Genomic DNA, 26,717 nt, shown 5'->3' with positions numbered 1-26,717 from the left:
CTTTCCACAATGTAGGAAGATCCTGTTTCAAAATAAAAATAAAGTGCTGAAGGTGTATCTCAGAGGTAGTATTGTTTTGGGTTCAATACTCAGGACCACACACACCAAAAAGAAAGAACCTATGTTTTAATGACCCTGATTATACAGTATATATTTTCATATTGAAGATTAAGCAAATGCCGTTGCCCAGGCGGTACCTGGAGGGAGCCGACTGTGGCGCCATTCATGTGAGTCCAGAACACCAAGGTACATCTTGGTCCCGTGAGCGAAATGACAGGAGTGAGGATGTCAGCCACGTCGCCAAATTTTCCATTGGAGCTATCAGCGTACAGGTACCAGCCATATGTGGTATTTCTGGCAAAAGTATTTATAAGATTAAAAGAAATATAAAACACAACAATTTGTCCATGACCATATTTATGTTTTACTGGTTTATAATTTTTTTCCCTAAAAGTACAAAGTTGTATAGCAAATTATAGTCTATAACCTTCACTGGAGATAATTCTACCATGGTGATTTCAAACGCATGGTCCTTATACTGATACCCACTGGCACAAGGGATGACAAAGGCAAATAATGGCAAAAAGTAACCAAGTCGCAGGGACCCAGATGATGTTTTAAGAACAGTGATACTGCAAATATCCTGATATACTTTTAGAGAGTACTTTCATGAAGATAAAATGAGACCCGGAAGCACTGGATATCTTTAGAAGAGGCATAAAAAGAAGAAAACTAATTCAGGTGTGGTGGTGCACACCTGTAATCCCAGTACTTGTGAGGCTGAGACAGGAGGAGCGCACGTTCAGCACTAGCCTCGGTAGCTTAGAAATGGCATGTACAAATTAGCGAGACTCTCTTTCAAAATAAAATTTCAATAAGGTTGGGGGTCTCACTGAGATGTAGAACATCCCTGGGTTAATTCCCCAGTACCACACACACATATAAATAAAAATAAAAAGAAGAAAAATATAAATATAAATAAATAGGGCATGGAAAACCGAAACCAAACTGGTTTGGGTTTTGATTCATAGGTCTAAAAGGCTTTCAGTTCAAATGTATTTACCTTGTACTAATTGAGTTCAGTTTCACTCTAACATATTTTAATAACCTCATAGATATGGCAAAGTACATCTTTTCTTTTCTGGGCTCAACATGAAAAAAATGATGGAAACAAATAGCAATGTAATCTTTCTATAAGGTCAAAATGTTTATGTTTCTTCTTTGTCAATTCCCAAAAGAAAAAGAAAAAAAAAAAACCCGCTCGGCTATATTTTGAAGTAATAAATAAAGAAGTAATGATTCACCTCTAGATCATATCTCTCTCTCTCTCTCTCTCCCTTTCTCCCTCCCTCTCCTTTGATTAATCTGATTTCTTGCCACTTTCTAACCTAAATATGATGGCTAGATACTCTAGTATTTAAACTTGCTATTTATTAAAACCATTCTATTTTGAAGGTTTTATAGTGTTTTTTGAGAAGGGAAATGTGATTTATTAATAGCAAGTAGACAGAAAGGAAGACAGATGCCTCTACCCAGCCACCACACATTTATTGAGTGCTCAATCTTCCTGGACTTGCCGAGGGCTGTTCAAGACTAGGGAAGAAATTATCTGCAAAGGACTTGACAGGGTTTGGCCTCTGGCCTTGTCATTTAGAGGTTGACAACTTTGGGAAGAGTAACTTTTCCGAACATGTCAAGTTCTACATTTTGTAAAATGAGAGTTTTGTGCATGGTCTTAATAAGAATTAGAAATAAATATGTTGAACATAGAACCTGGCCCATTTTAGGAATTAAATCACTAGGAGTTGTAATTTGTATTTATGTTTACATCACTAGTTGTTGCCAATGAAATAAGGGGTTTAGTGTTATGAAAACCACAAAGGGTGTAAGTTAAGACAGTTAGGGGGCAGGATTATTATATTAATTTGTATGAGTTATATCTCAATATAAAAACATCTTCTCCTTACTCATTGTAGGCTTACTATCCCTGTATATTAAAGCACCGATAGTAGAGATTCATAGGCTAATACATTCAGGTATATAGAAACATCAGTTAGAATGATAAAAAAAAAACTTGCACATTTCTATATGCACATGATTTACTTAATCTGAGGATTTTTCCTTAAGCAACTGTCAGAATTATTGTAATTCTTTAGGTTTTATTACAAAAATGATTTTAAAGTATCTTAAAGTCTTCAATGAAATTTGGCTCTAAGATACAGCTTGAGTTGTTCATTCCTCTCTAATTTTATTTTAATTTATTTGCTTATTTTGATGCTGGGAATTGAAACTGTGGGGTTCTACCTCTTAAATACACCCCAGCTGTATTTTTTTTTGAACAGTCCAAGTTGCTGAGGCTCTAAGTTACTGAGGCTGTCTTCAAACCTGCAAACCTACTGCCTCAGGCTTCCAAGTGCTCCACCCCCTTTTAATTATAATGCAACCACCTTAAATCAAACACTTGTTATCTCTTGCATAAAATGATAAGCTTCCTAGTTGGTCTTCCCATTTCTACTCTTAAGTCACTGTGTTTATTCCTCATATACCATTTAGAGTAATCTTTAAAAAAAGGAAAATTGGATTATAATACGGTTCACAGATGCACTTCTTAGAATGTGCTAATGGTTTTCTAATGGATTTAGAAATTATGTCTAATGAACAATAATAAAGACAAATCTATTTAAAAAAAAAAGCTTTGCTCTGTCTCCCAGTAGAAGTGAGAGTTGGGAAAAATGCATCGATCTTGAGCCAGAATAGTCTGATTCAAGTATGACACATTCTATGTGAATTTTTTCAAAAATTCGTGAAGTTATTCTAAACTTCATATAGAATACATGGAGATAAGAATAGGCAATTTTACTGGGAAGAAAAATAAAGCTGAAGGACTTAACCAAATACCAGAATTCATTGTAAAATGCAGTTATTATTGGGCATGGTGACACACCCCTGTAATCCCAGTACTTGAGGGATGAGGCAGTAGGCGGAGACAGGAAGATCACAGGTTCAAGGCCAATCTCTTCTCAAGACCCTGTTGCAAAATTAAAAATAAAATAGGCTGGAAGTGTATCTTGCAGGAAAAATGCTCCTGGCTTCCATATTCAGTACAGAAAAAGAAAAAGAAGAAGAAGAAAGCTAGAAAGAAAGAATGAGCAAGCAGTAATCAAGGACTACCACCTAAAGATTTGTGTCCTGCCATGACCTATATGCTTTGATTCTAAATGCCAAGAGGATGGTATGAGAATGTCATCGTTTGTGAGTTCATTAGGTCGCCTTAATGGGATTACTGCTTGTCCGGGTCTATCTTCTCACTGATGTGATTGGAAACAACTGACCACATAATTCAAAGGAAGGAAGATTTGTCCGCTCCCAGTTCTAGAGGTTTGAGGTTCAGGACATGTGAGGCCAGGTCTGTGGTGCTCAGGGCATGGGGGCGAGAAGCAGAGAGAGGGAGAGCAGGACTCTGCTCCCGTATCATGGAGGCCAGAAGAAAGAGAGTGGGGGGATGAACCCCAAAATCACCATGACCACATCCCCAGCCCCCTTAGCTCCTTAGCAACCTAGCCCTGCTTCTAACGTTGCTACCTTTTTTCTTTGGGGGCTAGGCAGGCATTCTAAATCCAAACCATTGTGCTGCTCTTATGAAAGGGACCCTAGAGAGCTAGCAAGTGCCTTCCACCATGTGAGGAGGCAGAGAAAGATCACACACTTCCTACAAGGCGGAGAAGAGGCTCTCTGTAGACACCGAGGCGGAGGCTTGTGAACTTCCTGGACTCTAGAACGGTGGGCGATAAATGTCTGAGGTTTCCAAACCACCCAGTTGATAGTGCTTATTGCAGTGACCAGAGGAGACCACAGCATTCGGACAGAATGATACTGATGCGAAAACAATCAGCCCAGAGGACCAGAAGAAGTATGCCTGAAACATCCACATTTAATTGGACACCTATGGTTTTTTTTTGAAAGTTAAGTTGGGATAGCTCCAGAACTGTATTTTATGCTATTTTTAATAACTGCTTGTGCATTGCAAAAACACATCATAGTGAGGTTCCCTGTGATAAAAGCATACATGCACTCTGTGCTTACCTTCATATCTCACCCCATCCTCCCTCTCCACACCTGTCAGTGAAGTTGGCCGTAAGATACCCACATATGTTATGATGGGTGGCTCTTCAGAACAGTAAGGAAAGAACAAATTTTTTTTGTAAATGAACTGAATAAACTAGGTATCCATGAGGGGAAAAAATTAACCTTGACCTTTATTTAAAAGTATTTGAAAATAAATTCCAAGTACATGGTACTCAGAGTGGGGGAGGTAAAAACATAGATAAGATGATATAATAATACCTTTGTGATGTGGGAGTAAGACAGCTTTTTCACAGTATATTAAAATCACTAAGTATAAAAGGAAATACTGAGAAATGGCAGAGTATTTAAATTAAGAATTTTGTATTGCATTTCTTGAGAGTAACATTACTGGCTGCCTATTATGCACTCGGAGCGATGTCAGATATTCATCCATATGTGTGCTGTACATACTTGTGTGTATGGTTATATATACATTTTTTTGGTGGTACTGGGGTTCCTGGAAGCCCTTCTACCTCCGGGCTACACTCCCAGACCTATTTTATATATTTTTATTTGGAAACAGGGTCTCATAAGCCAGCACGGCTGGCTCCGAACCAGCGCGATCCTCCTGTCTCCGCCTCCCAAGCGCGGGGATTACCAGCGTGCCCACCTCGCCCGGCCTATATATACATGTTTTGTGACTCCCCCTCCCCAATGCACATGCAAGAACTGCACGAGATCCCCCAAAGTGCTCATTTGCTTATGTCTTTGTTTGAAGCCATGTTGATTTTGTTTCCTATACACTATATCGTACATATAAGATCTTTGAAAATTACTATAGTAAAATATGTGAGTTTAAAATTATTGAAACATATACATAAATAAAAAGATTAAGAAGGTGACAGAAGTGGTATACTTCATTGAATTTGCACAGCTATCTTTTCCTTCCTGTGGACATGAGTCCCAGGACCCCTTTTCTACACAGAACCCAGAATCCCAAGATGTTCAAGTCCATTCTATAAAAAGGAATGACATGTGCACAGAATTTTTCACACATACTGCTATATACTTTAGCCTCTAGATTAGAATACTAATAGGGCAGATGGAGTGGTACATGCTTATGATCCCAGTACCTGCAAGGCTGAGACAATGATTCACAGGTTTAAGGCCAGCCTCAGCAAGATAAGAAGACTCTCAGAAATCTAGGAAGATCCTGTTTCCAAAAATAAATAAATAAATAAATAAATAAATAAATAAATAAATAAATAAAAGGATTGGGAATGTAGCTTTGTAGCTTGGAGGTAGAATGCCCTGACTTCAATACCCAGTACTGCAAAACACAAGAATATCTAATAAAAAGCAAATCATAAGTAAATAGTTGTTATACTGTATTGGTTATAGAATAAAGAGAAGAAGTCTGTCTATGTTAAATATCGACATAATTTTCTCCGAAACATCTTTGACCTGTGGAAGTTTGAATTATTAGATGTGAAACACTCATATACAACTGACTTAAAATTTAAAAGTTGGCCATTCTTCTAAGGTGGAGCAAAAGCAAAAATGAAAATCAGTCAAATGACAACAAATACCTGAAAGAAAAGACAGAGTCGCTAAGCAGGTCTGGAGACCACGGAGTAGGTAAGTATCTAAAGGTCACACTCCTGGCAATGAAACAGCATCGAGTCAGTGGATCCTCAGAGGTTCCCTTATTAACGTCCCCCATAATGCACAAATTTAAAAAGTGCTGATCCAGACCTCGCTGGCTCAAGCAGCGGCCTCGCCTCATGGGAGGCCCCGGTTCTGGCCTCACTGGCCCCGACACTGGCCTAACCCCTCAGCTGGCTCTGATCCTGGCCTCAGAGGCCCCAGCACCAGCCTTCCTCACGGCAGGCTCTGATGTTAGCCAATGGCCCCGGCATCAGCCTAACCCCTCGGCAGGCTCCGATCCAGGCCACAGAGAACTCAGTAGCGGCCTTGCCTAACCCCTCGGCAGGCTCCGATCCAGGCCACAGAGAACTCAGTAGCGGCCTTGCCTCACGGAAGGCTCCGATGCCGGCCAGTGGCCCCGGCACCGGCCTAACCTCTCAGCAGGCTCTGATCCCGGCCTTACGGCATGCACAGAGAAATATTGCAGAAAATTAAAACCAGATGCTTCCCCTAATCAGCAATAACTAGGAGGAAAGGGGCAACAGGAAGTGGTCGAGCTATAGAGAGGGCCCTGTAGTGAAGCAATTAAGGTAACCAATCAGAGGGTATGGAATAGGGGAGGACGGAGCCTCTTTAAAACGCAGGAGGTACATAAACAAATGTATCAAAGTTAATCACCAAACAAGCATAGGATCGAGGGAGGGGGAGGGAATGGGATGGGGGCTGGAGGAGGGCTAATTGGATGATGTGTGCTTGTATATCCTCTCAAGTCTTGTATTCCAATGTGATGTATGATTACAATGCACCAATAAAAATAAATTTTAAAAAAGTGCTGAATTTATTCAATTTAATATAATTCTAGAAAAATAAAGACAAATATAAAATAAATTATGGAAACAATTCTTTAAAAAAATCCCTATCCCAAAATATCCCTTCCACCTGAGAGAAACAGAAAAGAAGATAAATATCAAGGGATCAGTTTGAAAAATGGAAACAACTAAATTTCAGTCACTTTTTATATCAAACTATTAGCACAGTACCAATGTAACAATATATCATTTGGTCACCATCCTATTATGTTTTAATTGGGGGTACATGATATATGTATGATTTCTAATGGACAAATGAAGAATTATACAAACAGAACCCTGTGTCTGAGATGAGGCTGCTCAAGCTGATATGCAGACAATCAGCTTCCCTCTGTATGAGGACAGCGGTAATGGCTGCAGCTAATGGTGCTGTTGCCCATAAATCACCCCCATCTCCCTACCAACCTCCAAATTATCTTTTTTCGTACAGAGCAGGAAGTCGGGTGTTTTATAGAAGCATATCTTTTTCTAATAAAACTTATCATAAACCACGCAGTAAAGGCCTTTAAGAAAGTTTTCTCTCTACTTTCAGGTGTTTCTAAAATAGAAGTCCAAGGTGATAATGTACATGTTACTTAGAAAGTCATTATGAAAATATTTGATTTATAATGTAAACTACTTTAAAGTCACCTAATTTCATAGAACAAGCAGTTTCCAAAGTCTTTATTTTGGCGGGGAGGGAGATTGTGCCCCCAGGGCATTTTATCTTCCAGGTACACCCCTACCCATATTTTTTGAAACAGGGCCTCATTAAGTTATGGAGAGCCTTGATAAGTTGCTGAGGCTGGCTGTGAACCTGTGATTCCCCCGCCTCAGCCTCCCAAGTACTGGGATTCTAGGTATGTCTGACCACGCAAAGCTTCGAAAGTCTCACAATATTTACAATACTGATTAAGTCATTAACTAAATTACTAAATTACTGGGAAGAAATACCATATACAGTCGGAGTATTTTTCATAAGATCAATTAAGCTTTGAGCTTGTACATACACTGTAGTAGAGACAGAGTCTCCAGGCTCATTCTTTGTGTTGAGATTGGCCCTCTGTCTCATTGTGACACTCTGGGTGGTTTAACTGCCTGTCAAGATATGATCTACTACAGGCTGTCATAGATGCTATTAGCTTCCTGAGTAGCAGAACATATATGAATTTTGTTAATATCTGGACTGTGTGTGTTTGTGTGTGCGGGTGCATTACTGGGGATTGACCTACGGGCCTCCTACCTCTAGCCTTTTGTTTTATTTTGAAACAGGTTCTTGCTAGGTTTCTGAGAGTCTTGACACTTTGCTGAGACTATCCTCAAACCTGCAATCCTCCTGTCTCGGCCTGTCAAGTACTACAATTACTGGCATGTGTCACCCGTGCCAAGTCTATCAGGATATTATACAATTTAGGGCATATAGACCTAAAAATCACATGCTCAGATCCTATTCCCAAAGGACTTATCATTAAGGGCTGGGATTGTGGGGTGACTGAGTTACTAGGTAAAGCCTTCATGATTAAATTAGTACCCATATCAGAAAGGCCCAAACAACGAGCTCATCTCTTGTACCACAAAAAGACATAGCTAGAAGGCACCACCTATGATCCAGAAGCCCTTGTCAAACACCATAGTCTCTGTGTGTCTTGACCTTTGACTTCCAGCCTCTAGAATTGTGCTCAATAAATATTTGTAGTCATCCCATTTACGGTATTTTGATATAGTAGTTTGAATGGACCAAGACAGTGCTCCATAGAATTAGTCTCCCAATATTCCCCACAGTACGACCTTGGGATCTGTAGTGGACCATCCTCACTGCGGCAGGACTTCCTGCCTCACTGATATCTCCATCATACGGAGTGAACAATGCTCCTGACCCTACCAGTGGACAAGGCTTTATAAACAAGCTAGACCAATCAGAGTTCTTTGTGGAATTGTGGAATACACATTAAGGGGAAAGGAGCATTCTTATTGGTTCACATTGTATCCAATCTCTTAATTGGCTGACTCTCCAAGGATTTGAAACCAGCTCTGACTCCAAACTCCACCCATGCTGCCTACACTCTGCAGCAGTATTTCAGAAGAGACAAGAAAAAAAGGCTTCTGTTGTGTTTAGAGATAGAAGTCTGAGAAATGAGTTTATATACCAGTATTTGAATATATTATAAAAATATTTCCTCTATGTCACCCTTATATTGGCCTTTTTGCTCGCATACTTTGAATATCTGCTTTGGTCTTTCCTCTATAATACTTTAATTCTTCCTCCACAATATATCTCAATTATACTCTCATGCCGAAGCCTTCTTAGATTCCTAGACTCCAAATTTCTAAACTCAAATTTCCTTGATTCAAAACTACTTCCTTAGCCTATTGTGGTGGTGCACACCTGTAATTTCAGTAGTGATAAGGCTGAGAGAGGAGGATTGCGAGGACAACCTCAGCAGCCTAGCAAGACTCTCAATAACCTACTGAGAAGCTGTTTAAAATAAAAATTAAATAGGATATGATGGCACACACCTGTAATCCCAGTAGTTGAGAGGCTGAGACAGGAGGATCACAGATTCAAAACCAGCCTCTGCAACCTAATAAGGTCCAGTTTCCAAATTGAAAAAAACATAGGGCTGGAGGAGTAGCTCAGAGGTAGAACACCTCTGGGTTCAACCCCCAACACCACAAAAAATTAACAAAATAAAATAAAATAAGGCCTGGGTATAGCTCAGAGGTAGAATGTCCATGTGTTCAATCCCCAGCACCACAAAAATAACAAAAATAAAACTACTCTCTCATCTAAGAATTCTAAACTATCTTCTACATAACATTTTAAATATATTCATTTTAGTAGACTTTTACTCATTGTTTAGCTGCATGCCCCACTAGATTATAAACACAGCAAAGCAGAAACCTTAACTTTATTATATTATGTAGAACATTTAGGAAAATGGCTTAAATTCAACTGGTACTTAAAAATGTTTGCTGAATCTGTTGCTAAATAAAAATGGCAGAGAACCCTTGCCTTTGCATACAAAATTCTCCTTTGCAAATGTAAGTTATCTGGATTTTGCAAAGGGACTTAACAATTTTCGTAGAGTGCCTTTCAACATGTTGACATTTTATGTAAGCACCTGGGACTTTTACCACCTAGAAATTCAGTGACAAAGGCACTGGTTTTAATCAGAAATACTCATAATTCACACTTCAATATTGTATAATATTAAATAGTAACATTTTATGAGACAGACAAGCATAAACAGAAAAAAGTAATAAAAAGTAATTACACAAAGTAATGCATAATAATTTACTTTCTAACTTTAAATAGGATTTTAAGGTATTCATCAAAGTGAGTATACATATGTATATATAAGAATATATATATATAATATATACATACATACATACATACACACACACACACACACACACACACACACACACACACAATCTGAAAAACTCAGAATTCCAACAGTACGTAATTTTGGGGTGTACATTCACCCCCATACAAAATTTGATGTAAGTTGTCTTCTAGTCTTTTGTAGCTGACTAACTATCCATTAAACTCTGTTTTGGATTAAAATACATACATCTATTAATAAACTTGTAAAGTTTTTGGAAAGTGCTAGGGTGAGTAAACTAATTAAATCTTTTAAAATGTCAAGGTCATTCCTCACAGACATAAAAAAATAAGTCCTTAAATTTATTTGGAACAACAAAAAACCCATAATAGCCAAAGTAATTCTCAGCAACAAACAACATGCAGGAGGAATCACAATACTTGAATTTAAACTATACTACAAAGCCATAGTAATTTTTTAAAAAGCATGTTACTGGCACAAAAACAAAAACATAGACCAATGGAGCAGAAGAGAAGACTCAGAAAAAAATCTGCACACAATGGCCAATTGTTTTTTGACAAAGGGGCCAAAGACATACACTGGAAAAAGATAACCTGTTCAACAAATGGTGTTTGCAAAACTTGTTAACCATATACAGAAAAATGGAGATAAACCCTACTTTCTCACCCCGCACAAGAGTCAATTTAAGATGGATCAAAGACTTGAAAATTAGAACAGAAACCTTGAGGCTCCTTGAAGAGGGCATAGGTTTAATAGTGCCACACATAGGCAAAAGCAAAAACTTTCTCAACAAGACCCCAAAGGCACAAGAAACTAAAAGGTGGTTCAATATGTGGGATTGCATTAAACTTAAAAGCTTCTGTACAGCAAAAGAAACTATCAAGAACCTCAACTGGGAGCCAACAGAATGGGAGAAGATTTTGCCACCTACCCCTCCAATTGAGGACTAATATCTAGAATATACAGAGAAGGCAGGAAACACAGCACTAAAAAAACAAATAACCCAATGAAAAATAGGCAAGTTAACTAAATAGCCACTTCATGGAAGTAGAAATTCAAAAGGCCAATAAATATGCAAAAACTGCTCAACATCATTAGCAATCGGAGAGATGCAAAGTAAAATTATCCTGAGATTTCGCCTAACTTCAACTGAAACAGCAATCATTCAAAACACAAACAACAACAAATGCTTTTGTGGATGTGGAGAATTGGGAACTCTAATACATGTTGTTGGGATTGCAAAATAGTGTAACCACCTGGAAAAACGGTATGGAGGATCCTCAGAAGAATGGGAATGAACTTACCACATGATCCAGCAATACCACATCTGGGCATCTACCAAGAGTGGAAACCAAACTACCAAACTAATGCACGTGTTGTTCATAGCTGCACAATTCACAACAGCCAAACTATGGAACCAGCCAAGACGTCCATCAGCAGATGAATGGATCACAAAACTGTGGGATATGTGCACAATGGAATTTTACTCAGCCATAAAGAAGAACAAAATTATGTCATAGGGAAATTGATAAAACTGGAGGACATTATGCTAAATGAGATAAGTCAGTCACAAAAAATAAGAAATCAGATGTCCTTAATAGGCTGAAGCTAGGGAGAAAAAGAGTCATAGAAGGAACTCTAGATGAAGAAGGAAAAACTTTAGATGAGCAAATAAGGAGGCCCCACCGGGGATGATGGGAGAGGGGAAGAGGGAAATTCCCTAACGCACAGGATGTACATTCACAAACATCAAAGTCAATCACTAAGCCAAACATGTGAAGGAGGGAGGGGGAGGGAGGGGGAGGGAACTGGGTAAGGGCTAACTGGGGGATGTGTGCATGGATGCCTCTACCATCTTGTGCTCCATTAAGATGTAGGACTGCAATGCACCAATAGAAATTTTTAAAAAGGTCAAGCACATCCCTATAGTGTTTGACCAAAAACAAGTGCCCAGTGCACGACAAGCATTCAATAAGGATTTGTCAAATGAATGAAGGAAAAACTTCATGACTCGTTTTTGATTACCACAAGATATTTTTTATTATCATTCATTCATTCATTCATTCATTCATGGCACCAGGAATTGAACCTAGGGGCATTCTACCTCCTAGCTATACCACAAGACCCTTTTTATTATTTTATTTTGAAACAGGCTCTCACTACATTTCTGAGAGCCTCACTAAATTTTTAGGGCTGTTCTTGAACCTGAAATCCCCCATCTCAACCTCCCAAGTACTGGGATTACAGGTGTGTGCCACCACTCCTGGCTAAATTTTATTTTCTAATGAAAAGTTTTGACATGTCTTTCAAAACATCAATCAGGAAATTTGAATCCTTGAGAATTCTTAGTGTTAAAAATTAAAAAATAAAAACATTCCATCATGATCAGCCATGACTAGCACTGATGCTAGAATTTATTCAGAGATGACTGTGGATCAAACTCCTACCTGTTAAATGCAGACGGCATGGCTTCAACCCTGAACAAAAGACTCTTGACAACCTGTAAAAGCATAACTCTCCTCAAACCCATCAACAATAAATAACTAGCCGAAAAAGAAAAAAGAAAAAAAAAAAAACTAAAGAAAAACTTGTTCCTTCAAGGAAACATGAGATGCAAATAGCCCCTTATGGGGCAGACACCCACATGCCACACCAGCTGATAAGAGTCCCACCAGAATTTGAATGAAATGCTAAAGAGAAAAAATGCTAAAGAGGTGTGTGCTGTGTGGGAGGACCCTGGGTAACCCACTCACACTTGCAGCTGCGTCTCCATTAACCTCAGAGTGGATTAAAAAGGAAAATTTAAGGACTGGGCGTGGTGGTGCACTCTTGTAATTCCAGCATTCTGGAGGCAGAAACTGGAGGATCACAGTTTGAGGACAACCCCAGCAACTAGGGAGGCCCTTCACAACTCAGTGAGACCATTTCAAAAATATAAAGACTAGCCGGGCATGGTGGCGCACGTTTGTAAGCCTGTGCTTGGGAGGTGGAGACAGGAGGATGGCGAAGTTTCGAAGCCAGCCATGCTGGCTTAAGAGACGCTGTTTCCAAATTAAAAAAAAAAAAGTATAAAAATGGGTCTGTGAGTGTAGCCCGGAGATAGAAGGGTTTCCAGGAACCCTAGTATAACCAAATAATAGTAATAATAATAATAATAAAGACTAAAAAATAGAGCTGGGGTGTAGCTCAGAAATATAATGTCCCTGGGTTCCTTCCCCAGTACTGCAAATAAATAAATAAATAAATAAATAAATAAATAAATAAAATAAAGTAGGTCTTGGTGTATTGCTCAAAGGTAGACTGCTTCTGGGTTGAATCCCAGTAACACACACACACACACATGCACAATGGTATTGAATTTTCTTATTAAAAATACTGTTGCCTTATATCTCTGAAGCCAGCCATGAAAATAGACATCATGACAGAGAATCAGAACTTTATTGAACTACTTTCCTTCCACCCAATATGTAGTTCATTTTAGTACTTTTATTTGAATTAAATATTAAAAAATGCACCACTATCTTTTTGTGTATGTGGTACTAGGTATTGAACCCAGGGGCATTCTATCTCTGAGCTATACTCCCCAATTGTGGTTTTTTTTTTCTTTATTTTAAAATAGAATCTCACTGAGTTGCTGAAAGCCTCCCTAACTTTCTGAGGCTGCCTTGCCTTGAGTCTGGAATCCTCCTGTCTCAGCCTCCTAAGGACTGCATTAGAGGCATGCACCACCTTGCTCATCTTTGTTTAGTTTTGGGTCCCGGGGCCTGAACCCAGGGGTGTTCTGTCTTTGAGCCATACCCCTAGCCCTTCGTATTTCTTGCAGCCCTGCTACATTGCTGAGGCTGGCCTCAAACCCGTGATCCTCCTGTCACAGTGTCCCAGATACTAGGAACACAGGCATTCTCAACCATACCTGGCTACCATTATCTTTTTTTTTTTTTTTTTTTGGTGGTACTGGGGTTCCTGGAAACCCTTCTACCTCCAGGCTACACTCCCAGACCTATTTTATACTTTTTATTTGGAAACAGGGTCTCTTAAGCCAGCGTGGCTGGCTTCGAACCTGCGCGATCCTCCTGTTTCTACCTCCCAAGTGCAGGGATTACAAGCCTGCGCCACCACACCCAGCAACCATTATCTTTAAAACACATATTTTTGTCTTATTCATTGTTGTAGTTACTGCTGGTGAAACAAAATAAGGCATTATTTTGACCTTCTAGGGAATTATAGTATTATTATTTAGAGGAAAGATAAACATATAAGGAAATAAATTCAATAATACTCTATTTTATAGGTTACAGAATTTGCTATGAAGACCCAGAGAGGTTTTATTTTATACTCTCCAGGCCATGGGGTATTTATCACAACTACTTAACTCTGATTTTTTACTGCAAAATTAACTATAGGTAAAATATAAATGAAAAAAGATTCATATGTCGTATTCTAATAAAATGGTATCTTTAAAAATAGGCAGTGGGCTAGATTTAGACTGCAGGGCACAGTTGGCTGATTCTTGCTGTATTATATTAACAATTGCTATGGCAATGTTCTGTATGTATAATAGAGACACAGAACAGAACAGAACCAAACGCCTCCATGATGTTTCAGAAAACAGAATCTGGAAATGATTCAGTGGAGATGAAAAACAGAATTCCTAGGAGGGTGGGAACCACAGGGAAGACGGGGTACATCTCTGCTAAATCCTTGCAAAGCACTCAAGTACACAACAAGTCACAGTGGAAAGCCATATAAACAGAGCAGAGATATCAGCAGCCGAAAACTGCAGAGTGGACAGTTTATTGCTTAGACTTAGGCAACCTAACTTCTTACTAGAAAAGGTCTCAGACAGGCATGCTAGAATCCAACCACCGTCACCTATTATCAGCAATATTCAAGTTTCAGTCAAAAGCTGTTGTACTGTTTTTTGGTGGAACTGGAGACTGAATCCATGGGCACTCTACTTCTGAGCTGCATTTGCAGCTCTATTTCTAATACTTGATTTTGAAACATGGTCTCACTAAGTTGTAGAGGGCCTTGCTACGTTGCTGAGGCTGGTCTTGCACCTGTGATCCTCTTGTCTCAGTCTACCATGTAATGGGATTACAAGCATGTACCACTCAACTCAGCTCAAAAGTTGGTTGGCATGTAGAACAAGTGTCAAGTGTGACCATTATGGGAAAAAAAAAATAACCAAGAGAAACTCACCGCAAATGGGCTGTTACTTTGGATCAATAAGACAAAGATTTTATAGCACCTACTAAAAATATATTCTAAGAAATAAAGAAAAGATGTTCAGTAAACTGAAGAACAAACTGTGGTGTTCATGGATTCACAGAGAACTCAAAGTAAAAATGGGAACTCTGACATAACTAAAGAGAAATTCAGAGTTTAAAATATGTAATAAAATTTTACCAGGGAGAAACATCAGGGGACCTAGAGAAGAGATAAAAGGGTAGGGGTGGAGGAAGACTTAGGTTCATTAGTAGAAATACTACCATAGTTGTATACATGTGAATGCATACCAGAGTCAATCTGGGCACTCTGTGTTGGGAGGGAGGGAAATGAGGAGGGGGCCACCGAGACCCTATGCAGGTATGTCATTGTCAACATGATTTACATGTTGAGGTAAGACTATGATGTACCAATAAAAGCACAAAAAATTACCAAAAATGCAGATGGTGTCAAAATCAGATTGCACATAGACAAGAATGAGTTAGTAAGCATGAAAATAAATTAAGTAAAAATATTAGCTCATTGAGTGGAGAGATGAACAAAAATGAGAACCACTTCAGAGACCTGTGAGATAAAATAAAATAATTCAGTCTTAATGCAATTGGAATGCCTAAAGAAGACAACGAATAGGAAAATTGTTTGAAGAAATAAAGGCTGAGATTTCCCCAAATTTGTGAGAAAACGTACAGATCTAAGAAGTTTAACAACAGATACACCATAATCAAACTATTTTATTGGGTTGGTTGGGTGGGTGGGTAGGTGGGTCGGTAGGTGGGTGGGTGGTTTTTTGGTACTGGCGATTGAACCTGGGGAATTCTACCTTGGGGTTATAGTTCCAGCCTTTTTATTGTTTTATTTTGAGAGAGTATCTTGGTAAATTGCCTAGGACCTCACTAAGTTCCTGCGGCTGGTCTTGAATCTGCAATCCTCCTATCTCAGTACCCCAAATACTGGGATTACAGTGTGCACCCCATTTCTGGCATAGTCAAACTTTTTGAAATTAAAGGTGAAAAGAAAAATCTTGTAGGTAGACAAAGAATACAGTATGTATGACACAGAGAAACAAGTCCTACGGATATAATGGCTGTCTAATCTAAAACTACTGAGGACCTTAAAATCACATTTGAAGTATTGAAAAAGATCAAGCAAGGATTTTGCTATCTAGGGAAGCCATCTTTCAAAACAGACGGGGGCCACAGGTGCGGCTCAGTGGTAGAGTGTCGGCCTAGCACACAGGCCTGGAATGCCCAGCACCTCCAAAGCACCAAAGGGGAAACCAATTTATTGGAAGTGCTTGTCTTGGCCTCCATTCTTACTTCTGGACCCAGTAAGCCTGACCACGCACAACGCTGAGGGAGGAAGGTCTGTCTGCTCAGTTTCCAGAGGTGTAGAGGTTTCGTCCATGTCGGGGGTGTGCACAGCTGGGATCACTGAGGCAGGGTACACTCTCACACAGAGGGAGGGGATGGGACCACACAGTTCCCGAGGCCGCACCCCAGGAGCCCCTCCTTAGCAGCCAAGCTCACTTCCATAGTTGCTACCTGGTTTCCGGGAGACACAGAGGAGCATCCTAAATTTATACCATTACAGTGTTGAAAGAAAAACTGATACCCTACATCTATATTCAGCAAAAGTACCCTTCAGACATAATGGGGATACTGATATGTTCTCAGATGAGCCACCGAGAGAACACATTATCACGAGCTCTGTGTAGAAGAATTACTAAATGTTGGGGTAAAGACCTGAAGTTGGTGTTCTTATAACTTTGCTTTATAACCCTACTTTATTGCTTTTATAGATCTTTTGGGGGATACTGAGGATTAATCCAAATGCATGCTTTCTCTGAGCTGCATCCAAAGCCCTTCTATTTAATTTTTTTGTTTGTTTTGAAGCAGGATCTCACTACATTGCTAAGGCTGTCCTCAAACCTGCAATCCTCCTCTTCTATAAAATATATAGTGAGCAATTTCTCAGAAATAGAAAGTAAATTAGTGGTGACTATGTGCTGCATTGGGGGAAAAGGGTCAGTACTTAATGGGTTCAAGTTTCATTCTATTCAAGGAAACAAAGATGTTTTGGGGGTGATTATAATGGCCGCATAACACTGTGAATGTCACTACTACTACTCAACTGTACACTTAAAAAGAGTAACAAATAACAAATTCAATTTCTTGTGTTTTACCATTTATAAAGATCAGAAAAAAAATATTTTAGCAAAAAGAAATTCCAAGTTTTTTTATTACACTTTTGGGAAGAAAACTTTAGTTATATTTGAATTCAATATTTAACATTTCCCAGTACTTTGCTTTCTTTTTCTTACCAAATTATATAAGAAAATACCTTGCATCCCAAACATCACATATGGCCATCCTCAAATTCCCTTTAGTTTGCCTGGTTCCTTAGCAGTATTTTATTTTCTTTTATGTTTTCGCAGTGCTGGGCATCGAACCTTGCAAGTTCTGGGAAGTGCTCTAATACAGAGCTTTTCCCGCGGCCCTGTCATTTTCTATAGGTTCCATGACATGAGAAGTTTAACAGTACTCAATCCTTCTTTACTATTTATCGACCAGTTAATTGTAGGAATATAGGAGCTCAAAGGGAAGACGGGAGATGAGAACGTCGGCACTCTCTTCCGACATACAGCATCTCTGCATGCAGAGACCACAATTGGTTCAAGTTTGTTTTCCATCTTGGTCCAGGTCTGGTGGGAGTGTAACACCGCTTAATTTTCCTTTAGACTAGCACACTTCCTCTGTTTTATGAAGCAAACCTGTGGCATTTCATCCCAGGTTCTTGACACTAGTCCAGGGGTTATGGACAGGCATTATTTTTTATTCCTGTCTCATGTTTGTTTTGGTCAACAGCTAATAGATAATAGACAGAAGCCACCATTATTATGCTCTCTCCCTGGATCCAGCAGCTCCCTGCCCCGACACGGCCTCATCTCCGCCCCTTAGAAGATACCCGGTTTCCACACTGATTCCCGTGGCTTTTTTCTCCAGGCATGGGTATTTCTCTGACTTTCATTTCTTCTCATGTCGACAACTAATTCTTCTCCAGGAGCATTTCCTAGATACCTTCTTTTGGAAGCCAGTTTTTGTTTATTCCATCATTTCTAAAAACCAACCATCAGTCTACTAGTGTGAGGGGATAATGAAATGCATGTGCCAGACATACTTGGGAGGCTGAGACAGGAGGATTGTAGGTTTGAGGCCAATATCAGAGCTCTGTGGGACTCTTGGCAACCTAGGGAGATCCTGTTTAAAAATAAAAATTAAAAGATTTGGGGGTATAGTTTGAAGGTAGAATGTCTTTGGGTACAACCCCCAGTTCAAAAGAAAACAAGAAAAGGAGAAGGAAATAGAGAAAGATGAGAGAGAGAGAGAGAGAGAGAGAGAGAGAGAGAGAGAGAGAGAGAGAGAAATGCACAAGCAGTCTATGACATTATGAAGTTATCAAATTTTTATGTGATCTCCGGTACCTACCTGAGTCAAATCAGTTTTCCAGTTGCATTTATTACACCCAATATCATGAGGGTCTGAAAAAACAGGGAGGTATCCTATGCTACAAATTTAAAATTTAAATGGTTCTTGTATTTGGCTATTCACATGCTGAACCACCTTTCAGGTCAAATCTACAGTACCTTTTAAACACTGCACACTTCTATCTTTGCACCACTAAAAAGCTGCATTGTACTGAACTAGAAATTAATTTAGTAGCAGAGCAAGAGTAGGCAATTGCTACAATATCTGAGACTGTTGCTCTGCTGTGCTGACCCTGGGATCTGGACTCTTGTGGGAAGAGCAGACGTGCTGGTTCTAGGTGTTCGGCTCCTCGCGGTCTCAGATCTGTGCAGATCTGTGCCACTTCCCCCTGTGTTCTGCTGTCACAGCTCAGGAGCGGTATTTTAATGCCCTGTTTGTCCCGTTAAATATGATTGTGGACTATCATTCTTTGACCTTTATATTCTACAGCTTTGCTCATAAGCAATTGCCATTATTGGTTATTTATAGCATCCTGGCCTGTGATAGAAAGGCCAGTTTAAATTCTGAATACACAAAAGATGTAGATCATGTTAGGAGTATTTTAAAATGTAAACACTCACCACAGTGTTTTGTGGCCAATTCCCTGTGTTTGTAATAATATGATGCAAAATGTCACAAATGGAACCTATTCTAAGGCATGACTCGTAATGAGATGGAAATGGCACAAGGGATAACAGTTTAAGTACTGTTAAAGGGAAATATTTTTTATTTGAAAATGAATAGTAAATGGGTCTAATCTAAGGTAATTTAGGAGCAGATTTCTCCATTTTACAAAGATGATTTCCTTTCATTTTTACCCTGAGCTTTGAAATAATGTTGATTATATTGATGAAATCATAGGGTGTTCATCTTTATACATTTTAGAAACTTTGTGGATAAAATATTAAGTTATCAAATTTAATAATATACTATCTTAAAATGGTTTAATGCTAGTAATTTAGTTTAAAAATTCCAATTTTCTAATTAACTCACTAAAAGCTTTTCCAGAATACCAGTTTGAGTTCATGCCATCCAATCAATATTTGATTAGAAAACTTTGTATTTAACTGAAAAGTGAATAAAAAGTAATCTGTGGAAGGGAATTTTGACCTCAAAGAGAATAAGAGAAAATTCACTTTTGAGCCAAGTGATTTCTCCAAAGAAATTCTAGTTTATGACATTTTTCTTCTTATTCTACAAGAATTTTTATAGAAACCCATATATGGTCAAATATAACCAAAATTGATAAAAGTAACATCTGTGTATGAGTTAGGAATATAACTTAAATATAATTGATCCATGAAAGTATTAAGAGTATACAGCAGTTTAGAAAAGAGAATTAGATTCGTCCTTAGGATGCTACTATTGTCATCGATTTTGTTCTTGCCTGTATATGCAGCTTGTTTGTGAATGGGTGAGCTTCCCAACTCTCTCTTTCAATACCTGAGACTGAGCTTGGCACTGAAAAGTCCCTGTATGTACACAGCATGGCTCACACCTGTGATCCTAGCACTTTTTCAGTATGGATATTCACACACTGAAACACCTCACCCTTGGGAGGCAGAGATGGGAGGATGGAGGCCAGAGAGGACCTGCGGCAACTTAAGACACAGTTCCTGCCTCCTGTGACACTTTGCTACTTTGACTTGGGATTAGAGAGGCTGGGGAAAGCCTGTCACAGAGTTAGAGGGTACACAGAATGTCAAGATAGAAGATGCAGTGATTAAAATATCAAGGTACCAGAGTTTTCGACATGAAAGGTGGTTCAGCATGCGAATATTCAAATAAAAGAACCATTGCAACTTGGAGCGGAAGATTCCCTCCTATTTTCTGGGTATTTACCCCACAACTCCCATCCCCATCCTCCTGCCTCACTTCGAGCGGGGGCTGCTCTAGTTTAAGGCCGCTTCTCCTTCTAGCCATGGTGTCGCCGCTGCCCGCATTTCCTGGATTTTAATCATCTGGTCTCCTGGTCCATTCAGTTGCAGCGGTGTTAAGGCTTCCCTCTGTTGGCAGTTTGGGTGCTTCGCTTAACCCTGGGCAGCCTCTCCAGTAAGTTCTCTTGGGTTCAGTCTCCGTGACCTCTGTTTCCTGCTTGGGCCCAGAGGATTGCAGCCCCATCCCATCGTCTCCTCCCCAGTTCTCTGCCTTTTGCCTATGCCTTCCATGGCTCTGCCACAGGCTACTTACGCCCGCAGACAGATAAACTAGGATTTTCCACCATTTCCCCGGTTTTCCGTAATCTCTCTGCTCCTCACTGAAAACTTTCAGCAGCCCCATCCCATCGTCTCCTCCCCAGTTCTCTGCCTTTTGCCTATGCCTTCCATGGCTCTGCCACAGGCTACTTACGCCCGCAGACAGATAAACTAGGATTTTCCACCATTTCCCCGGTTTTCCGTAATCTCTCTGCTCCTCACTGAAAACTTTCAGCTAGCCAGTAAACCTAGTAAATATCTAGGTGGTAGCACAAATGCCCGTCTCCACTTGTTCATCTGTTCACACCCACGATGTACTGACCTTTGCTGTCAGCATCTCACCTAAGCACAGACTGTTTACCATCTCTTCCAGCCCAGTGCCCGCTCAGCATAGCATCTATAGTAACAGTGGCTCGCAGCACCACACGGGCGTGCTGCTGAGAACCCCCTGTAAAATAAACTGCAATCTAAGAGGGAGAAATAGGATCAGGGAAACAGATTACCTCAGAACCCCCCCCCCCAATCTCGTTTTTGTGTAACAATAAAGCAGAAAAACTAAGGAGATTATAAATTGTTGTTCTTTTAAGGTCCTAGTCAAAAGTTAAAGCTGCCATATTGGAAAGGGTCCAAGTTATACTCCAATTTCTTTCTCTTCACTAAAGAAAATTTAAATGGCCTAAATGTCACTCTTGTGAGATCCACGTCTCCTGCTGAAATGCAACCAGCGAGTCAATGCTGGTTGATGCAACAACAATGTAAACACCATTTCATTTACATTTGCAATAATAGAACAGGCTTCAAAGCCTGTAATTCCCAATTCATTTGTGTTTCTTAATCCAGCTTTGCAATATAAGCCCAAAACCCAAAGTGTAGCATCATTTTTTCAGGGTCTAAAACATATAAAAGCAATCTAAGCGCATGCATTCGCCCATTGTGATGGCTTCTTAGCTCAGCAGCCCTCACCACCACATTCTTATTAAAAAATAGTCACCCATTAAGGTCAAACTGCATCCCTTTCTTTCTCCGAATTTGGAGATTTATATTATTGAGCTTTTTTGTTGTTGTTGTTGTTCCAAACATGTGCTAAATCCAGAAGCCTAGAAACAAAAGGCACATCTGAGCCCTTAGAAAAGCCTCATGGTCTAATAGAAGAAACAGTTTATTCATTGTTTGTTGCTTTGTTTTTTCTTTTTTGTTGTTTATTTGCTTGGTTTTTTTAGCAGTGCTACCATTTAGTAGCATTCCTGGCCCTAATTGGTGTGTGTGTGTGTGTGTGTGTGTGTGTGTGTGTGTGTGTGTGTTTTGGTACTGTGGATTATGCCCAGGAGCATTCTAACTGGACTAGCCCTCCAACCCTGTTTTATTTATTTATTTATTTATTTATTTATTTATATACTTATTTATTTTCTTGGGGTACTATGGATTGAACCCAGGGGCATTCTACCTCTGAACTACACTCCCAGCCTTATTTTTTATTCTTTATTTTATAACAAGGTTGCACTGAGTTGCAGAGGGCCTCGCTGAGTAGCTGAGGCTGGCTGTGAATCTGCGATCCTCCTGTCTCAGTCTCCCAAATACTGGGATTATAAGAGTATGATGGTATGCAAACTGAGCAATGTGCACTTAAGCTAATCACTGTGATCAGGTGAGCACTGCCAGGGATGCTATCCCTTCTGTAACATCATGATAAACTCTGCCTGGGGAATAAGACAATATGGTAACACGTGAAATCCGTATAATAAAGAGAACTCCTTTTTTTATTTTTTTGGTGGTACTGGGGCTGGAACCTAGGGGCATTCTATCTCCGGGCTATACTCCCAGATCTATTTTATACTTTATTTGGAAACAGGGTCTCACTAAATTGCTGAGAGCCTCACTCAGTAGCTGAGGCTGGCTTCGAACCTGTGCGATCCTCCTGTCTCAGCCTCCCAAGGACAGGGATTATAAGCATGTGCCACCACGCCCGGCTAAGAACTACAATTTTTTTTTTTTTTAAGAATAAGCCAGTATACAGAGACTATTATCCTGGTTGGATCAATCTTAAAACTGCCACAGTCCAAATTGACTCCAGTAATTCTGTTCTCTTCCACTAATAATTTCCTAATGTATTGCTTACTGTAGCTTTAATAATCTCTATCATTCTGGAATATTAGATATGACCAGTTCAAATAGAAAGATGGCAACTACATTTGGGAAAACTTGCTCATGAGAAGGTTATTGAGCTATGAGTAAAATGTCTTCAATTTTTAGGGAAAGAAAAAATGATAGGCAAAAATCTGAGATTAACTGTTTTTTTTTTTAAATTTAGAATATGAGTTGGGCGTGGTAGTGCATGCTTGTAATCCCAGCATTTGGGAGATTGAAACAGGAGGATCGCGGTTTGTGGACAGCCTCAGCTACTTAGGGAGGCCCTTTGCAACTCAGTGAGATCCTTCAAAGTAAAAAATAAAATAGGGTGGGGTGTAGCTTAGAGGTATAATACCCCTGGATTCCTTCCCCGGTCCCCCCCCTCAAGAAAAGAATGTGAATAAAGCACCATATGCCGGCCACCAGTGATAGGCAACGTACACATTCTCCAACACCTCCCCAGGTTTATCTTCTTGAATGTAAAGGAATTACTTTAAACTAGATCGGGTTTGCAGTAAGTGGCAGAATTCTAATTTAATTATCTTGCTTTCTAATCCCAATTCTCTACCCAATAACTATTTTCCATCCATAGGGGAAAAAAAAACTATGGAGAATGGCTCGGTCATAAGCCCCAGCATATTATTTTCATTACCAATTTGCATCAAAGAGCTGCACCACACATTTACAGGTAAAAGTGACCGAGACCCCCTGATGCCTGACAAGCAGGCCAGGGCTTTGGAGGCTGAGACGCCATAGACAACAGGTGCCAGTGCTCGGACGGGGAGGGGCGGATGCATGTAAGTCCGCCGCACTACTCAGAAAAGCAGTTAATTTAAAAATGAAGAGTTTGGGTATCGTGGTACACACCTGTAATTCCACTACTTGGGGGGCTGAGAGACAGTAGCATCACAGGTTCGAAGCCAGCCTCACAACTTAATGAGATCTCCTGCAGCTAAGCAAAACACTGTTTCGCAATAAGAAATAAAAAACAGCTGGGGGGTCTATCTCAGAGGTAGAATGTACCTGGGTTTAATCTCTGGGATCAAAACAAAAACAAAAAAACCTGTTTCTCAAATTTTCTAGTTAATGATTTTGGATCACGATTGAGGATTGAGCATGGGTAGCGGAAACCATAGAAAGAGGGCCTGAGAAAAAGCTGGTACTGCTGTGATGGGTGCACCCTGGTGTGTGTGTGTGTGTGTGTTACTGAAGATGGAACCCAGGGGCATTCTACTTTCAAACTATACCCCCAGCCCTATATTTTATTCTTTATTTTGAAACAGGGTTTTATTCTTTATTTTGAAACAGGGTTGCAAAGGGCCTCACTAAGTAGCTGAGTCCATCTAGGAATAATTCTCTTGACTCTGCCTCCCAAATGCTGGGATTACAAGTGTGTACCACCTTGCCAGCTAGTGTATAGTTATTTCTAAATCATGAATTTTTTAAACAAAAATTTTAGCTATATAAGAAAATACTATTTCTGTCACAACAGGTAGTAGTGTACCAATGTTAGGTCAAACATCAGACTTATTGGTACTTTCAAACAAAAGTCTCCTTACTGCTTCAGTCCACTGTGTGTTAAAGTAGACATGCTCAGCTTTCTTCTTAAGTAATCCATGGAAAACTTCAGGCATGCAGTTTCATCAAACATGAAAATTTCACAGAACACCTTCAGTTTATGAGAGTACTGAAAAGAAGATGCAAATCAAAACTACCTGAGATCTCACCTAACTCCAACTAGAATGGCAATCATTCAAAACACAAACAACAACAGATGCTGGCGAGGATGTGGAAAAGTGGGAACTCTAAAATATTGTTGATGGGATTGCAAATTAGTGCAACCACTTTGGAAAACAGTATGGAGGATCCTCAGAAGAACGGGAACAAATCTACTATTTGATTGAGCAATACCACTTCTGGGTATCTACCCAAAAGATAGGAAACCAAACTACCAAACTAATGCATGTGTATCTATGCTCATAGCTGCACAATTCACCATAGCCAAACTCTGGAACCAGCCAAGATGTCCATCAACAGATGAATGGATTACAAAACTGTGGGATATGTACAAATGAAATTTTACTCAGCCATTTAAAACACAATTACATGATTTACAGGGAAATGGATGGAACTGGAGGAGATTAGTCAGTCAAAAAAATAAGAAATCAGATGCTTTCCCTAATATGTGAAAGGTAAGGAGAAACGGGTAACAGGAGGAACTCTAGATGAAAAAGGAAATCCTATAGAAGAAAATAAGGCAACCTAACTGAGGGGATGGGAGGGAGGAAGAGAGAAACTCTCTAAAGCACAGGAAATACTTAAACAAATATGTAGATAGATGTCAACCACTAAGCCAAGTGTGGGAAGGTGAGATGGGGAGGGAACGGGCTGGGGAATGGGCAGGGGCTAACTGGGCAATGTGTGCATGTATGTCTACACAAGTTTTTTTTTTTTTTTTATCCCATTATGATATATGAATACAATGGATCAATAAAAAAATTAAAAAAAAGAAAAGAATCAGAGAGCAGTGACTTTAATGGCTGGTGCCCTTTGTCAATACTTGTTGATTACACTGTGGAAGAGTTTCTTTAAAATTTACTGTACGAAGCCAGGCGTGGTGCGCACGCTTATAATCCCTTCACTTGGGAGGCAGAGACAGGAGGATCGTGCAGGTTCATAGCCAGCCGCACTGGTTCAAGAGACCCTGTTTCAAAAAATATAAAATAGGTCTGGGAGTGTGGCCCAGAGGTAGAAGGGCTTCCAGGAACCCCAGTACCACCAAAAAAAAAAAAAAATTAATGTACGAAAGTAGAATTCCAGGTTTTTGCGAAAAGTAAGAGAGCTTGCCAAATAATCAAAAATCAAAGAAAAATAGCTGGCAATGTGTTTTACATGTTCTTACTGATAACATACATTTTTTAAAGTTAAATTTGAAGCTTCAAGAAAAGAAATCCATAAGACTTTGCCCAAAAACATGATAGATGTAAGAAATTGTGCTGAATGGATTATTTTCATAATATTAATCAATAAAAATAGCCAGGTGTGGTGGTAAATGCCTGTAATCCCATTATTTGGGAGGCCGAGACAGGAGGATTTAGCAAGACCCTCCACAACTCAGTGAGACCTTGTTTAAAAAAAAAATAGATCTGGTCTGGGTGTATAGCTAAGAGGTAGAGAGCCCTTGGGTTCAGTCCCTAGTAACACACACACACACACACACACACACACACACACATCAATAAAAATGTTACATTTTTCTAACATAAATCAACATGTAAGCTAACTTAAATATAATTAATAGAATGATGCAAATTGGCTACAAAGCTACAAGGGGAAACTGAAGAATGTTGACACTGGGACGTGGATGCATTTAATTGATGCTAATACTATTAAGTTGTGTAAAGGTCAAGTACTTACTGTGTCTAGATGTAATGCTGACATTCAAACCAGAGCCCTTCACAGTCCCACAGTACTGCTCCTACCTCTGGGTACTTGATTTCATTTCCCCTTTGACACCAAGAATTTTCTGTCTCACTGTATTCACTCTGTGTGTGTGTGTGTGTGTGTGTGTGTGTGTGTGTGTGTGTTGGTGTACTGCTAGAGACTGAACCCAGAGGCATTCTACCTCTAAGCTATATCCCCGGCCCTAGTTTTAAATTTTTTATTTTGAAACAGAACCACACTAAGTTGTTGACAGTCTAACTTGCTGAGGCTGGTCTTGAACCTGCAATC

At 39.6% G+C, this 26,717-nt stretch overlaps 1 protein-coding gene across 1 annotated transcript in view; it reads right to left on the bottom strand.

Annotated features, from left to right (window-relative positions):
• The window catches only part of MALRD1 (MAM and LDL receptor class A domain containing 1), a gene marked incomplete at both ends in the record, with an annotated part of 671,257 nt that overhangs the window by 413,769 nt on the left and 230,771 nt on the right, over positions 1–26,717 (bottom strand). Inside the window, one exon of the mRNA XM_080717079.1 lies at positions 198–354. Coding sequence (XP_080573205.1) covers positions 198–354 — 157 coding nt within the window. The remainder of the gene's footprint in view (positions 1–197; positions 355–26,717) is intronic.

Source organism: Muscardinus avellanarius (genome assembly GCF_963383645.1).
Source record: "Muscardinus avellanarius genome assembly, chromosome: 20".
Taxonomy (NCBI): Eukaryota; Metazoa; Chordata; class Mammalia; order Rodentia; family Gliridae; genus Muscardinus; species Muscardinus avellanarius.
Note: the sequence above shows the minus strand (reverse complement) of the source record. Positions and strands in the feature narration are given on the sequence as shown.